We start from the raw sequence: 18002 nt of genomic DNA, 5'->3' as shown, positions 1-18002 counted from the left end.
CTGTCCTACATTCATCCACAATCTTTGGATTGTGATGATAGAAAACCAGAGTCATAGGCAACACTCATGGAATGCATTTTAATTTCCTCTCAAAGTCATTTTTCAAACTCGCAGTTCCATAATCCTTTTATACATTGTGCAAAAAAGACAAATAACACAGTCCAAAAATTGAAAGTGGGACAGAATTCTGCCTCTTTCAAAAATGTCATCTTCATTTTAAGTTTTTTTTTTTTTTTTAGAAAAAGCAGGCTTTCTGCTCCTTAGTTTTGCATAGATCCAATAGAAGAGAAGCTACTGTATATAAACAGGGAGCGAACCCCACACTTACTAGCGCTGATGATGTTACCTGGTTGGGTCACGAAACATCTGCAAGCAAACAGCTAAGCTCAGAGAGCACCAAGGACTCCACATTTTCATAGACTCCTGGGACAAATAATGCTATTTTGAACCCCTCTCCCTATTTTTTACAGACTCTTTGTCTTGTGAAGAGTAGGGATTTGGGGGATCCTTTCAGGGACAAGGGAGATTTCTGAGAATTTAGGGGTGGGCTTGGCTTACCTTGGTCTCATATAGCATGTCAGGCAGTGATACCACAGAAGAGCTATAAAATTCAACGGTATGATCTCTGCTGTATCTTTAGAGGATACAGCAAAAGGGAACGATAGACAGATGAGGCCCCAGGCTACATATTTCTCACTTCAGGGTTTTAGAATTCAGAGATCCTTAGATTATGCTGTCAGATGGGTGTCCATGGCACAGAAGTTCAATGCACATTTACATCAGCTTGTTACCGAGGACCACCCAGAGAACCATCCATGCCATCCTGCTATCATAAATACCCGCAGGGAGAACCTAATTTCACCAGGGAGAAAACAGCCTCCATGAAAATTTCCTGTCCTACATTCATCCACAATCTTTCCCCAATAGCCTGATGCTGGCATATTTACTTACAAGTGAGTCCTTCAGCATTTGGTGGGATTTATTAGCTAAGAATGTTTTGGATTGCACAGCAAATCTTAACTTTTTTTTTTTTTTTTTAAACTTCAAGCCCACTGACTTTAGGGGGAGAAACTGCACGAATGACCAACTGTATGGACAACAAGGATATCTTGTCTAGGATTTTAATGAAGTGATAGCAACTCTTTACCATTTTTTCCCAAAAACTGTTAAAGCAAAAAAAGAATAGAAGACCATTAAAATAACAATTAATGATTATTAGCTGCAATGGCCCAATAACCCCAATTATACTGGGGGGAAAAAATAACAGGAGAGCACTATCAGAATTATGTCCTGCTTGTGGCCTTTCCAGAATAGTTTCTCTGAAAAGGAGGGGCTTATTTCACACATCTGCACCACCTCTGTATCACAAGGCTCTTCCTATCCCACACATCTGCAGCAGGGTTATACAGTCTGTCATCCATAACCTTTTAATGTTGATGAATGGATAGAAAAAGGCTACCTTCTCCATAGGCATTCTTTGCTGAACTGTACAAAAAATGCAAGAGCAGCATTTTCTCCTCTCCATTTGTTCTTCCTGAGGTCACTTCCACACTTCCACAGCATTTTTATAGCATCACCCACCCATTCTGGAAGCAATATAAAACTAGTTCTCATTACTGTTATGATGGTACATTAGTTGGAGGATTCGGAAAGATGCTATAAGTTATGAATGAAGACATCTATGATAAGAAAGTTACAAACATGAGAATAGGTAGTCTGTACCATATTTAATCCTTTCAGAAAAACCAAGAGGTATGGAGAAATTTGAGATTCCTGCTCTAGCCTTTAAGTAGAAAAAAGATGTGGTTGTACCCTTGGAATGGTAAGGAAGAGTTCCTTCATGACTCCTTTTTTTGTACATGGAAAGAACAACAAACATGGGAATAATTATTATGATTCTTTCAGCCTTCTCCAGTTGGGTTACTCCTGGATGGGTGGACCAAGTTGCAAAATTCCCCATCCAGCATGGTTATTCCTGAAAGAAAGCTGAGAGTTCATGTCCATGCATCTGGAAGGGAAGGGAAGGCTGAATTAGATTGTGGAGCATAATGGCAAATGAGATGGCCTATAGAACACAGAGGTATGATGGTGATGGTAGAGCTAATGGTGATATTTAGCCACCATGATTACGAGGTACTGACCTAGTAATCATGGTGACTAAATATCACCACCATTAGCAGAAGCAGAGGTCATCTCAGAACCAGTTGCTAGGAATCTGGAGTTGATTTTGCATTCATGGGCTGATTTCCTGTTGGCGTCTGGTTGGCCATTGCAGGAACAGAAGAATAGAGGAGATGACCTTTGGTTTTAGGGCTCTTATGTTCTTAATTATTTCTGAACTGCACTGCCTCAGTTGCAAGTCAGCCATTCCAAATGCTCAAAAAAAAGGGCTTTCTCATACTGCACTAGAAGAATGCCATTCCTTTATCCATCAACTTTCCTTAGAAGTAGAAAATGGGGGATTTTGCTTTGCATGTTTTCTAATCCACAAAGCCAAATGCAAACATGAGTATTCAAGCCTTTAGAAAATTCAAGAAGTAAGTTGGCATTTACCCTCTGACCAATTTATTAAAAGGAAACATCCCCCCGCTTCCTCCTCCCATATTCCAGCACATTAATATGTAATGGATTGTGTTAGAACAGTGTTTTTCAAACTTGGCAACTTTAAGATGTGCAGACTTCAACTCCCAGCATTCCCAGCCAGCATTCCCCAGCCAGGAATTCTGGAGTTGAAGTCCACACATCTTAAAGTTGCCAAGTTTGAAAAATACTGTGCTAGAAGCTCCAGCTTCAGACAAATTTCTCCTTGAATATACAGCAAGTCTTCCTAAAGTTGTGTTTCTTTTTCTGTCCAGTAGGTGGTCTGAATCAAGTGGTTGCTCTTGACAAAGTCACTTTTCCGTTTTTTCACCGAGGTAGATTCTCTCTCTCTGCTGCTTGCAGGAGTTTTGTTTGATGGGGAGATGGACTTCTTCTTTAGAACGATCAAGACTGCAACACTTAGGATGGTGGACACTGTGCCCAAAACAATCGTCAAACCAAGGTAGATGTATCTGCAATAGGTTGAGAGAGGCACTGAATCCATTAGTTATATCAGTGAGTTGTTGCATTATGTTACTGAAACTCATTGTTTGCTTTTTGGAAAAAACACTCGTTTATGTGTCTGGTTATGGAGAACCTAGCTTGTAAAAGAGGTGACAGAGCATGCAATGCTACTGCAGAGAAGTGGTTTTGAGCTGTTCGTCAAGAAAGAAGGTAATTGCACAAGGAGCTGCATTTGTTAGGACAGGAAATGAAGGTCTTTTATCATTCCATTCTGGGCCCTGACTTGATGCACTTACTTCTGAACATAAAGGATGAAGGGACCAAGTATTGTACTTAGACCAAAGGAAGACACCTCTGAATGACGATCTGATGTTCCATGCAAGAAAAGGTTAGGCATAAAAAAACAACAACCTTTGTTTGTTGCTATTATTGTAGACTCAGTGAAGCTGACATGATCCACCCATTTAAAGGTAAATAATATGGAGGACAAATGGTCTTCCTTTCAGGTAAAATCAGCCCAAGTGGAAGTATGTTCAGAAGCAATTCCCTCTAAAGGACTTTGGTCCACACTTAAGGACCATCATGGTCCCTGCTCTCTGTCCCAGTTATAGCTGAGGCATCACTGATGTGGGAAAGTGCCTTCCCACTGACCACACCTTGACTATGGAACTCCCCATCTCAGGAAACTGGGTAGCTGGTAGCTCATCATTGTTTGTCAGACTCTCCCATTTAGGAAGACATCCATTACAAAGCAGGCAGTGTAAACTTTACTTAAATATTTAATCTGCCTGCTTTTATTAGATCATCTCTTTGTAATCTGATCTTTCTTTCTTCATATTATGTAAAGACCCAGTTCCATAATACTGGGAAAGGTGGAAAGAAAGAAAAGAAGAGGACAACCAGCATCAAGGTGGATGGACTCAATTGCAGCAGTGATGGGTACACTATTAGAAGACCTGAAGGACCAGGTTGGGGACAAATCATTGTGGAGGAGATCTAAGAATTGGCACCGACTTACTGGCACATAATCAAAAAGGGCTCTCTTCATAGGCTCACGTGACTAACCATGATGACACCAGAATAACAAAATGTGTGTTGTGACATCATGAAGCAAGCTCAAATCTTTCATACTTGCTTTGTGATGTCATACACAAATACTTAAGGAACAGAGTTTGTGTTGCAACATCATGATGATTGTTGCTTCCTCCCTGCTCCCCTCCCATCAATGTCCATGGCTCTGTTGTTGATTACAAGGTATCTAAAATAAGAAAACCTTGCTTAAAGATGCCATACTTGGATTTCTTCCCAACTCCTCTCCTGTTTAGTCCCCCTTCTTATTGTGAAGATAGTCTTCCATTTGGTATCTGCCATACCTTGCTATGTTTTGACAAGCTCTGTGTCTGGAAGCTAAAGGGACAGGAGCAGAATAAAACCAGCCTGTGTACTTTGATTGTTGGCAGAACTGCATTGTTTGCTATCAAAGCCTTAGTGCTAACTACATAATCTGCTGCCGCTTCTGATCAATGGGGGTGACACCCCAAAGCCAATGGGAGCCTGAGGAACCTGGGACTCTTCCTGTCCACTTCGAATCAGAGTAGACCAGCTGCTGGGGACTGTTGGCATTCACAGCCATGAGATACATACATACATTTATTTATTTATTTGAATTATAAGGCCCCTCAATCCATAGTTCATGACTATCTGGCATAGAAATATACAAGCAATATACAATCATACATACATAGATAGCCAAGCCTGGAAATAATAACCACTCTCTTTCTTAACAATGTGAGCTCAAGTACCTTTCTGCCCAACACCTGGAGAACAGCCAGGTCTTCCTGTCTCTAAGAAAGGAAACAGTTTTGTGGCCAACTCTGTATCAGGGAAGAGCTTATTCAAAAAAGCAGGTACAGCAACAGGAAAGGCATGTCTCCTGGGTCCCATAAGATGACACTGCCTCAAGGAAGGGACCTGGAGCATGCTCACCCTGTGCAGTGGGCTGGGCAGAAATAACCAGAGAGGGGCAGTCCTGCAAATGATATTCTATTGAGAGTTATGGAGAAGAAATTATTAAGTTACCTAAAGGCATTAGAATCATACAGTCTACAAGCTCCTTGACCTCCACATCTTTTGCTTCCCCATCTGAGGCAAGTTGTATCTAGAGATACTCCAAAGTACACTGGAGCAGGAATTCCTGCTGCATTACAAAAGGAGGAGGAGGAGGAGGAGGAGGAGGAGGAGGAGGAGGAGGAGGAGGAGAGGAAGAAGAAGAAAGAGAAATAAAGAATTACTATATTTGTATTTCAAATGCTGTTATGTGTGCATTCTTCTAATAAATTGTTCATTGGCATATTTGTTACCAAATGCTTCCAACTAGACAAGCGAAACATTACATGGAGAAGACCAACTGTCTGCATTTTGATGAGTTTTTCTTCCTGTATCATAGGTGGGCAACTGCTGGTCCTGTCTCCTTTTTATTGCATTTGGACCTATTTTTGCCCATGATTGCTGAAAATGAATCTTGCAGTGTCTTGCTATTTTATGGTAAGAAAAAAATGAAAACTGGAATATATACCTTAAAATCAAGATATCAGTGTTAAAAAACCTCCCAAAGAACTCCTGTCTAGAACACGGGTAGAATAGTCCTGCCCAGAACTATCCTCCCATGTGTTTAATGACCCTTAGTCCCACCCTTTCTCTGGTCTTCTCCCAAAGTCCCTCCAAATTGTCCCACCAACATTTGTTAGCAGGTTGCCAATAGAGGGTAGTTTTTCTAATTAATTTTCATCTCCCAGAAAACAAAAGGAAGTTTGTGTTAAGGCTGTCATTGACTTAACACACCTACACCCAATAGTTCCTTAGAAATGTTTCCAAATGGTCAAAAATCTGACCCTGACTACTGATACCATTATCAATGCTTGCTAGAATACCTCAGATTTTCAGTGGCATAATTGGACAGGCCCCAGAAACTGTAATACAAATTTCAGGGTCCATTTCCCATCTCTGCTAGAGAATATTATTTTCCTAAGCACATTTCTGTATCATATCTTATGGTCAATTATATTTTAAACTAAGAATATTGAGGAGATCTAGAAGAAAATAAGGGACTTAAAAAGCTAAGCAGGGTTGGATATGTTAAAACCTATATGACGGGCAATCAGGAAATCTCAGGACTAGGCTAGGCTAGGCTGGGAAGTTGAAAAAATATTCTAGAAAAAGACAATGGTAGACAACTTCCATGTTGTTGTTGAAAAGGTCAGATGGATATGGCTAGGTAGTCATCTAGGAATCATGCCAACTCACAAAGAAATGTTACCTTTTACTTACCAAGGACTCTTATAGTTAAAGTATAGATGCCCAGGGCAAAAGATTTCAGCTGTGGATTAATACATCTGAAATATATAAAATAGAAGAATCTTAATTTATAAAGGAAGAGAGTCTAATATCCATTACAGTTAGATGCGAACGTTTAGGCCCCTCAGTCAAATTCTACGTTTCAGTGAATTCCTAAGTGAACCTAAGCTGATCCAATCTCTGTATGGTACAAAGCTAAGCACAAAATCTTTCTGCAAATGTGAACACATGTTTACTATTTATATGCAGTTGTTCACAGATTCAAAATAAGGAAATAGTGTAGCAGGAGCAGAAGAGGTGACACACTTCCAGTTGACTCAGTGTGTGTGTATGTTGGTGTTTTTTACTATATAGTCAAGTTATTATTAAGGCCACCCAAAGGTGATTGACTCATTAGGCCTACAATTAGCCAAGTGAAGACAATTTCACAACCTATCAAATAGGCTGACCCTTCTAACCTGTCAGGCAGGAATGGTTGTTTTTTCTCCTTTCAGAAACCTCGGGCGCCTCAAAGTAGTTGTTTGAGCCTTTGAAAGTAAAGAAACTTTACTAGTAGAAAGCAGAGAATGGCTATAAAAGAATCTCTGAACACTTCCAGCCAACAATTTCATTTGTAAAAAAGAAGCAATGGAAGGTACATGGAATTTTTGAAGATCTGGAAAACAAAGAAAAATTTCTACTGGAAGTGTGCTAAAGGTAGTCAGAACTGCAAAACTGTAGAGGATGAAGATGACTGTAATGCTTTGTGGGAATGACCTTGGGAGACAGGAGGGAGAACCACCGACTGGACAACCGGCATGTAAAGAGCGCATGTGGGAAACATTTCAGAAGGGACCCTCCCTAATTTTCTGGAGAGTAAAAGGAAAGGAGGGGAGAAATACTTTCAGTCTTACAACATTCTGTTGATGTAAGATTACAATAAAGATAGAGTTAGTACTCTAGGTTGTGCTTCTGGTCTGGACTACTTTGGAGAACTAACAATGACCTTGACAGATCCAAAAAGGGCTGAAGCATTTTTAAAGTCCACAATGAGATAACATTCAGAGGCAGCTCAGTCAGACACCTAATTCATTGGAGTGTAAGAAGGAGGAGGAGGTCAGCACAATCTGACTTGCAAGATTCTCTTATTATAGCTAATGTCAGTAAAAGTAGTTTTATCCTTCCTGTGGAGTTGATTTCCTGGTTTGGTTGACCTAGTGGGGCTGACAGAAACAAAATCCACAGATTATTGCAAACAACCTGTGGAAAATGTTAGCTGACCCTAGAATAGTTCTCCCCAGGCTGCTTAAACAACAATGGTCTGTGTGGAAGAGTTGTCAGAAGGATTCTGCTTCTCTGACCTCACCAAAGTCATCATCTAAAGTATGCAAAGAGAAACACTGAAAGCCTGAAAAAGGTTAGAACAAAATGTTTTGGACGGATGAAACAAAAAATTAAAGCATTTAGCCACAACTTCACAAGATATACATGAAGGAAAAGGAGAAGCATTTCAAGAAGAAGGAAAAAAAAAAAACACCTTGCCAAATATTACAGGGTTGTAAGCTCTATTATGGGCTGGGGTTGAAAGGCAGCCAGTGGCACAGGAAACTTTGTGGTCATAGAAGAAGAATGGATTCAATTAAATATCAACATATCCTAAAAGCTAAGCTCCCACAGACAATGAGGAAACTGAAATTGAAAAGAGGATGGCTATTACAGCAAGAGAAGAGTCCATCCGAAATTGTACAAAGCTACAGAGATGACTTTGAAGAAACTATGCAGAGATGGCTGGTGTGGGTCTTCCGGGCTGTGTGGCCATGGTCTTGAAGTTTTGTTTCCTAATGTTTCGCCAGCACCTGTGACCGGCATCTTCAGAGTGCAGGAGCACAGACAGGAGCAGTTATCTCTGTGCCCAGGGTGATGTGACCCTTTTTGTGGGTATTTATAGAGATCTGGGGGGGGAAGGAAGGGGGGGGAGATTGGGGGTGTGTGGGTGGGGTTGGGTTACTGAGTGGCTGCTTGTTTTGGTGTCAGCATCTGTGTGTATCTTCCTGGGAATTAGGCAGGGTTTTTTCTTCTATTGAATTGTTAACAAGGGGCTGCTGGGGGTGATTAGCAAGTTCATTGTGTGAACTGTTCACATGTCCTGGTGGTTGAGCTGAGTTCGTTGACCTTTTGCAGGCTGTATTTTTCAGGATTGGTAGCCAGGTTTTGTTGATTTTTAGACTCTCCTCTTTTTTTTTTTATTGAAGCTATGCTGGTGTTTGTGAATCTCAATGGCTTCCCGGTATAGCCTGGTATAGTGGCTGTTGGTGTTGTCCAGTATCTCTGTGTTTTCAAATAGGATTTTGTGTCCAGTGTGCTTGAGAGCATGTTCAGCTACTGCAGATTTTTCTGGTTGCTGTAGTCTGCAGTGTCTTTCATGTTCTTTTATCCTGGTATGGATGCTGCGCTTTGTGGTCCCGATGTATACTTGCCCGCAACTGCATGGTATGCGGTATACTCCTGCAGCGGTGAGGGGATCCCTTTTGTCTTTTGCTGATTTTAGCACTTCTTTACTTTTCTGGTGGGTCTGAAGATTGTTTGGAAATTGTGCTTTTCCATGCATGGGAAAACTCATGGAAAAGCACAATTTCCAAACAATCTTCAGACCCACCAGAAAAGTACAAGAAGTGCTAAAAATCAGCAAAAGACAAAAGGGATCCCCTCACCGCCGCAGGAGTATACCGCATACCATGCAGTTGCGGGCAAGTATACATCGGGACCACAAAGCGCAGCATCCATACCAGGATAAAAGAACATGAAAGACACTGCAGACTACAGCAACCAGAAAAATCTGCAGTAGCTGAACATGCTCTCAAGCACACTGGACACAAAATCCTATTTGAAAACACAGAGATACTGGACAACACCAACAGCCACTATACCAGGCTATACCGGGAAGCCATTGAGATTCACAAACACCAGCATAGCTTCAATAAAAAAAAAAAAAAAGAGGAGAGTCTAAAAATCAACAAAACCTGGCTACCAGTCCTGAAAAATACAGCCTGCAAAAGGTCAACGAACTCAGCTCAACCACTAGGACATGTGAACAGTTCACACAATGAACTTGCTAATCACCCCCAGCAGCCCCTTGTTAACAATTCAATAGAAGAAAAAACCCTGCCTAATTCCCAGGAAGATACACACAGATGCTGACACCAAAACAAGCAGCCACTCAGTAACCCAACCCCACCCACACACCCCCAATCTCCCCCCCTTCCTTCCCCCCCCCAGATCTCTATAAATACCCACAAAAGGGTCACCTCATCCTGGGCCCAGAGAGAACTGCTCCTGTCTGTGCTCCTGCACTCTGAACATGCCGGTCACAGGTGCTGGCGAAACGTTAGGAAACAAAACTTCAAGACCACAGCCACACAGCCCGGAAGACCCAGACCAGCCATCGTATGCCGGCCGTGAAAGCCTTCGACAATACATATGCAGAGATGGTTTCAACAACATGTACACAAACATGCTTCAAGACCAGGACTCCCGTTAGGAAGTTTGTAAGCCTGCAACATGTATAGCACTCCAAGGGAATTGTTTTTGCTTTCCTGAAGAAGTTACTCAACTGAAGGATTGCTACCCAAACCCAGAGGCTTAAAAGATACGCCATTGTAATGCCATCCAATGTACTATAGGATCTCCAACTAGGCGGAAGGACTGGCATAACTGATTCAGTGAGGGTGAAGCAACGGCCTGAAAACAAAAACTAGAAATCTGGTGAACTAAGTTGCACTGAAGAAGTACATCCTTACACAATCTGTCCAGATGAAATTGAGAATCAAAACGTTCATTTTTGCATTTTGAATGGAGAGTTACAGCCTAGATTTATCCATACAAAGGCTTGTGTTCTGTAAGATTAACAGATGCATGGATTCTTAACTATATGAGATCTGAATATATGCCATGGTACGTGTGTTACCTGACAGAGATCATTTCATCTACTTGAAAAATTACAGTGGCCGATATTAGAATGTGACTGCCATCTGTAGGACTTTTGAAAAATTACTCTTGAGATTAAACTTCAATCATATGGATTTTTTTTAATTACATCTAATTCCCAGAAATATTTTTAGAACAGGCTGGGATCAGGTGGTATTTTTAGTCTTTTAAATCCCTCACTTCATTTCCAATGCTTCATTTAATTCAGAAGAGTTCAATGCCTGAAGAACTCCTTCAACACGTTAATTATTATAACTTGATTGCACACATTTAATACTGAATTATTATTCAGAAAATCAGCAGTAATAGTTTTGGTCATTGTTCTGCTTTAAAGATAAGAACAAAAGTACTCACAGGCACATAATAAAACCTGGCTAAGTAAATATATAGAAAACATATACATACAATACAAAGAAAACCTGGATCTCACTCAACTCAGTGGACTCAAATGTACTGATTTTCTATGGCATCAGTTTGGACTTTACCCTATAAGTACAGTGACCATATGTCCTTTATTTCAGAAAGCTGTCCTTTAGATTTATTTATTTTATCAAAATAAATTAACACTTTTGTCCTTTATTTTGGTCATTTAACTTTTACTGTACAAATGGTACCACTTAATGCATAGTCTTGTTACATTCATGTGCCAAATATGGAAATTGAATTGTCTTCTTCAAATAAATTTACATATACTGTTTGATTTCAGATATGCATTTAGAACATGCATTTTTGTGAATTTTTTCCTGGTTTTACTCTTGAATTTTCCTTTGTAAAGCAAAGTTATAAACATAAACAATTCCTTTTTTTTATCCTTATGAACCTCTCAGTTTTGCCCATTTTTTAGGTTTGCCCTTTATTTTTTCCAAGAAAATATGGTCACCATACCTATAAGCCACCCAAATAATGGATTACATACGTATGACATTGGATGATTTACTCTTTCATTTCCATGCAATCAGTTGCAAAGGCTGCAACTATGTGTAAATAGATGGTATGAATACTGCACTTGATCTTACCCAAAAGACTGAGAAGTCCTTCGGAACCAGCAAGATATCTACAAAATCTAACTTTCCCCAAGCTGAGGATAGCATTTTTCAAAGCCAGGCATAACATCTTACCATCCGCCTTGCTGCAAAGCAGATACTCCCAAACTCCATTAACCGAGCGTATGTACCCATGTACATACAATAAGGAGAATGAATCTATTTTGCATGTATTATTATGCTGTAAATTCTACAGGGATATTAGATCCGCTTACATTTGGTCCCTAATGTGTAAATTCTCAGGAAGGCCAGACAATTTTTACGTGAACCTTCTTCTAGAAGATTTGAAACCCTTTCTCACTTGTGCAATAGCCAAATTTTGTATTGCCATGATGAAAATAAGGCATAACTGGTCACAGGAATAACCACTTCTGTTTTATCGATCACTTCAGGTTTATTACATGTTAGCTCTCTTGTTTTAGGTGATATGTATTTTTACTTCATAGATCATAATATTTTAGATTTACACTTGCACTTAACATACCATTATAGTAGCATATGTTACATTTTTATGACAGAAACTCCTTGTTATCCTAGTACTTTATCTCAGCCATTTGATTTTACTGTTGTGTTGAATATTTTGAAATCTTGCTGGTCATTGACCGAAGAAACATTATTTCAGTTTCAGTGGTATGGAGCCCAATAGGAAGACAGTAATGCCGAGGGGAGAGGCTCTGGGGAGTGTGCCAAAGCACGCCAGTTTGGAAGAAGGTAAAGAAATATTTGGTTCAAAAGATAAAGGCATAAACCATGAAAAGTAAACTACCATTCCAACTTCATAAAGTGAAAATGCGCTTAGCTTCCAGACAAAGGTTCATCATATATCAGAACAGCCAACAAATCTTCCATGTGCTTAAATATATTAGTAAATGTTGAACGTATCAGTATGCCCAAGACAACTTATGGGAGTCAAAATCTGTGTTATATAGTTACTTCATTAGGGGAAAAGGTGCAGCTTGGCACTGATTTCTATTTCTATTTGCACAGCTGAGCCATTTGATTAAAAACACATGGTCTTCCTTCCTTAGGCCATATTTTAGATTATTTTTCTCAAAAAGTTCCCCTTCGGAACTCCAAAAGCAATAGCAATTTGTCCTTTAATTAGGTCCTGTCTTTTCAGTTGGTATATCTGGTTTCTGAAAACTGAACAATTTAGCTGCAGACCATCTAGAGAAACTATACATCTTGGGTTATGATAAATCCAAGGTTGCACCAAAACCAGCCACATGGTTTCCAGTCCCCTCTCATTTTCAAAATATTTCCTAGTCCATATCTTACATAATTAAATCATTCTATTGTATGTTTTGCTGCCTCTTTTATTGGGAAAACCAATGAAATGGGGGACTGGAAAAATATGGAAAATCAAGTTGATATGAGATGACATTGCACTGTGGGAAAACTTGATACGTCGCTTACATATTTACAGAAGAATCTCCAGCAGTTAAAAATACTGTATTCATTACCTGAGAAGCAAAATATACCCTGGAGTGCCTCCAACTGACAAGGTATAGGAAGTAATTACGGATATCACCAGAAAATAGAGAAACATTTTGGAGCATTCCTTTCCTGTTGGACAAGGACCCAAGAGAGCTGAAGAACTCCTGGATGAAAACTCTGGAAAGTCCACACAGCTACAGTTATAAAATATCTGAAATGAAGCAGAAATACATGTGGGCTCATGCCCAGTGGTTAAAGTTGGAGCAAGCTTAAAGGAAAACAACCCAATTAGAACAAGTTTCAGAGGTAACATTAGCCACATGGTGCATATCCTTGTAAATCTGCCATTTCTGCAAATGCCATGCGGAATGTTTAGATCCTGAGAGGAGCACCATCATAACCTTGAACTTTTGAAGAGGTGTTGATCCTGTGCTTTGAAGCAATCTTTTCTGGCTATGTCCTTGTAAACATTCCAAAAGGTGGTTTAAACAAGGACATAGTTAGTTGGATTTAAAGATGGTAGAAGTGCTTTGGTGAATGGGAGGGGCCTAAAAATTATGTAATAATTTCATCCAGGAGCAACAAAGAGGACAGGTGTGCCAATCCACCCATATGTTTCTGAAAGGTCTTTTAATCATCCCCAGCAGGTTTGCAGGAGGCACAATTTATTACAAAAAGAAAGAGGAATCTGTAAAAACAACTCCACACTTTTCAGTTCACAGATGCCAACAGAGGCCCATCACACTAATAGAATTCTGGTCATAGATTTCTGGATTCCAGTCATTGACTTGCAACCGGGAAAGACGTTCACACCGTCACTGCTTTCATTCACCCTCTACAATAGCAAAGGCCAGGTTTAAAGTTTTAAAGGTCACTCTCATAACATCTCCCAAAAGTTGACCAGGCAATAGCAGCATCCTTTTTATCTATTTTTTAAAGTTTGCTCACTGCTTCATTTTCTAAACTGTAGCAAAAGGAAATACACATGGTGTTCAGAAGCAAACGACAGAATGAGCTTCAGCTGTTTACCGTCTTCATTCCATGATGGTGGGCAGCTAAAACTTCATCTAATGCCTTCTAAAGCATTGCCAGACTTGCTATTCTAAGTTTTTTTAAAAAGATGAGATAAGGTGAGTCAAAAGAAGTAAATAGTATGTCAAGACTGGTCCCCTAGTTGTTTTCCCTCCTCCTCCTTTTCAGGGTTCTTAGACCCAAGGTTTGTCTTATCCCAATAGATACTGACACCAGGACCAAAACTGGGTTGACTTTACCATCTTTATATGAACCTGACCTGAGGGTTGTGTGATGGATTCTAGTCTATAAAAAAGAAGAGCCCAATCAATCAATCAATCAATATAAGGCACTTACCATGTTTTTCCCACTTCCGTTGGATGTTTTACAACCAGCAAGACAAGCTGAGACATACGTGATCCCATTTTCTCCACATATAGGGTCCCACTCATTTTTGGAGCACGCACAACCTGCGTTGCACTCTGAAAACAGAGTTTGTTCATAGGGGGAGACTGGCTTGTTGCTAGTGGAGAAAACAGAGGATACTGCAAGACCATTGCAGGCTATTTCTCAGCATTGGCCCAACCCCAGACCACAGCTGGAGTATAATATCATTGAACAGCACCCGATTGTACTATATATTACCCAGCTTGATATGAAAACTTCTCTGCGGACTTGTCATCTGCTAATGTTGTTTTAGGCATAGCAATTTTCCATCAGCAACATCTGTCCTCCATTTCTCTTGGACTTTAAGGAGGTAGGGTTAATGACTTAAAGGCCACCAAAAGCAAGCAAGAAAGTAAGCAAGATCTTGCAGTAAATAGAATCAGAAAAGAAAGAGCAAGAGCATCTTCCAGGTCTGTTCTCTTTGGCTTCTATTGCACTGTTGAAACTGTTGGGTTTCTCTGTTGATTTATATAAGCAGTTCTCATTTCTTTAGGTTACTTTAAAATGTAGTTTTTCAACATGACAGCCATGGCAGCAAAAAGTCAGAAGGAGTCTGGTAGCACCTTTTTCAACTAACATTAAAAAGCAAAGCTTCCATGAACTGCAGCTCATTTCATCAAATGCACAGACTGGTTAGACTGATGTAGGATCCTGATCTTAAAAAGTGTCCCTTTTAATACAATTTGTTGGTTAGAAAAGGGGCTACCAGACTCCTTCTTTTCAGTAAGAACCAGGAAATGATCCATCAGAAAAGATGGATCCCTTTGTCCATAAACAACATTCCATCAAGAAAGGAAACCCTTCTGTGCTCCTTCCTGTCAGTCCAGAAGGATTCACTGAGAATCCATAATGAAACAACTCACCATGAAGGGCAGTAGTCAAGCAGTTCTTGATACTGTCTTGATCCCTTTGGAAGAACAAAATCAAAGAGCAGTCTGCAACCCCCCACCCTTCTGTTATATGATGAGCCAGTGGTAAGGAAATGGTAGTCTTCTAGATATTGCTGGGTTACAATTGACAGCACCATAATGAAGCTCAAGCTCAGATATTTTGGCCACCTAATGCGAAGAGAGATCTCTTTGGAGAAGACCCTGATGCTGGGAAAGATGGAAGGCCAAAGGAGAAGGCAGAGGATGAGATGGTTAGATAGCATCACTGAAGCAATGAGCATGAAACTGAGCAAACTCAGGGAGGCGGTGAAGGACAGGAAGGCCTGGCGCAATATGGTTCATGGGGTCACAAACAGTCGGACCGGACTTAACGACTAAACAACAACAACAAAGTACCCATTTATTATAGAAGATGATCACATTCCCACGGAAAGAAATTCAGAAATCTCATCCAAACTTTGGCAGGCACTGCGGAGGACAATCATGTAATTTGGCAAGATAACTACTGTAGTGTAAACCATCTCCTAGCACTGTCCAGTGGTACTTACCCCTCATAGGAGATGGTCAAACCTGCCACATCTGCATTCTTGCAACCAGTTGTGAGAAGGGTGAGGAGCAGTAGGTAACCAAGGAAGGATGAGATCAAGGAAAGTTTGGCTGCCCCCAACACATTCAGCCTGAACTTCTTCATGATCAAGCCACCTGAGAAGATCCCAAGAGCTACAGCAGGAATGTTGATGAGACCTATAGTGTCCCCCCAAAGGAGCAAATGAATACCATTATAAATTTATTTTTAGGAACCACAGGAATTTGGCCAAGAAGTGTTGCTCATCGTCTTCTGTCCCATCCTTCAGAATTTTTTGTGTATTGAGCCCTCTGACTTAATCCTAATATCTGCTGGGTTAGGGCAGACAAGAGCTATGATTCTGATGACATATAGAGCTACATCTTTCAGCTTTTTGGGGTGTGTGTGGAAATGTTGAGATGGCTGGGTTCTTTTTTCCTCTGTAAAATAGGTGCACTAAGTCTGAAAATACCCATTTTAGTTCTTTGTGAGCAAAAATCAAATAATTACATCACTATACTCTGGCACTAGATTTTGGCAGTGCAGTCCTGGGAACTTTTGGGGCTGCAGAAAAGTTTTGGGGGGGACTCTCTATGTAGCCCATGGGCTCCAAGTTAATCTGCCCTATATTACATAATCATTTTAAACCTAGCATATACTATTATCTGGATCTGTTTTAATGACTTGTATTATTATGTTGTACATTAACAACAGTAAATCTTTTGCATATTCTTTACAAACTCTATTCCTTCTGTGTTCACAATCCCAAAGTGTTTCATGCATAGCTGAAGGCTTAGCCCTAAGAAAAGCTTAAAATACAATGGAAAGCACTGTGCTATGGGTAAGAAGAATTGTTTCTGAATGCCTTTACTTGAAACAGCATTCTCAAATTATACTACAATTTAAAAGGTGGCAGTCCAAAAAATACCATTTCCTATCTTCAAGGAATGCACACAATAGGTGGTCATAAACAACAGAATATCTCTAAGTTGCAACCAAATAGAATCAACTTCTCTTAATCATCTGTGAAGAATTAAATATCTTCTTTCATCAGATATTTGGCCCTAATATGGCAAAGATCAATTTTATCCAACCTTGGCAACTTCCAGAGGTATGGACCTTGACTTCCAGAACTCTCCAGTCATGGAGTAGAAGTCTACAATTCTGGAAGTTGTCAAGAGTGGGAAACCTAACATAGGTGTTTTAAGAGCTCCCTTCCTGAAAGGCTGCCTTCATCAACCACCTAGGAATTAGAGGTGGACAAGATCTCCAAAGTTGTTTCTAATTAATGCTAACTTTCCCTGAATTCTCCTGTGCCTACAATTAGCTGCAAGAAGCAGTGATGTGTTCTCAGTTACTCAGCTACAAAAATAAGCAGGGCCCAGTAGCTGTGCCAGACGAAGACAGACTGAAAAAGAAGATAGAGCTATGTTGAGTTTATGTATCTGTATCCCAGCTGTGCAACCGTTTTTTTCAGTCAAAGGGCTGTTTTTGCCTTTGAGGGGCATAGTGTGCCAAGGGACACATACATATAGCCAGGATGAATGATAAATTTGATTTGATACATAAAATTACATTAATTAAAAAGGATGAATACAATAACTCCTCCAAGTAATAATTTCCCCTTCTGGCATATATCATAATCATTGTCATCATCATCATCAACCTGCAACTTGGATTATGGATCTTTTCTATATTCTATTTATCAAACCCAGAACAAAGTGGTATCTGCTTCATTCCCAGATGCAAGAACCTCAAACATACCTATGACAAAATTGGTCTTCGAAGATGATTGTCCAAACTGCTGTTCAATATATTTTGGCTTATACGTCACCATGCCAATGAGAGAATTGAGTTGGATGATGCTGGAGCAAAGATATAAGAAGTAAACTGGATTTCCAAGGAGGCTTTTCAGGGATGGCAGGAACTCTACAAAAGAAAATGGATACTTGTTGGTTAGAAAGAAGTGAGAAATGAATGTGGATGGAAACTTGTTCCAAAATAGGTTGAACAAGTAAAAACTGTTCATGGACAACTGGAAGGAGACTTAGTCATACTCAGATCCTTTCCACACTACTCCTATTTTCACTTCCCCAACCCCCCAGAAACACTTTTAAACCAACCTTCACCTGTCCTCAGTGCAGCTAACCTTGTAACACTGAGTGATTCATGTGAAATAAGCAGAGCTTCCTCCAGATGGTCAATGGGGAAGCAAAACCAGCACTTGTCCAATGCACTCTCTTTCCA

The 18002-nt window shown here is 40.1% G+C and overlaps 1 protein-coding gene across 2 annotated transcripts in view; it reads right to left on the bottom strand.

The window, feature by feature from the left end:
- Positions 1–92: 92 nt before the first annotated feature.
- SLCO1C1 (solute carrier organic anion transporter family member 1C1) overlaps positions 93–18002 on the bottom strand; it is a 32139-nt gene continuing 14229 nt past the window's right edge. For both annotated transcript variants that reach the window (XM_007420935.2, XM_007420936.2), the window contains 7 exons: positions 17520–17684; positions 15739–15934; positions 14211–14376; positions 12869–13053; positions 6373–6437; positions 5125–5242; positions 93–3053 (listed from right to left, as the gene is read on the bottom strand). In XM_007420935.2, the coding sequence (XP_007420997.1) occupies positions 2828–3053; positions 5125–5242; positions 6373–6437; positions 12869–13053; positions 14211–14376; positions 15739–15934; positions 17520–17684 (1121 nt within the window). In that variant the 3' untranslated portion in view covers positions 93–2827. The remainder of the gene's footprint in view (positions 3054–5124; positions 5243–6372; positions 6438–12868; positions 13054–14210; positions 14377–15738; positions 15935–17519; positions 17685–18002) is intronic.

The sequence above is a fragment of the Python bivittatus genome, unplaced genomic scaffold (genome assembly GCF_059951505.1).
Source record: "Python bivittatus isolate LINGU-HERP-01145 unplaced genomic scaffold, Pbiv_v1 ctg000330_np1212, whole genome shotgun sequence".
Lineage (NCBI taxonomy): Eukaryota > Metazoa > Chordata > Lepidosauria > Squamata > Pythonidae > Python > Python bivittatus.
Note: the sequence above shows the minus strand (reverse complement) of the source record. Positions and strands in the feature narration are given on the sequence as shown.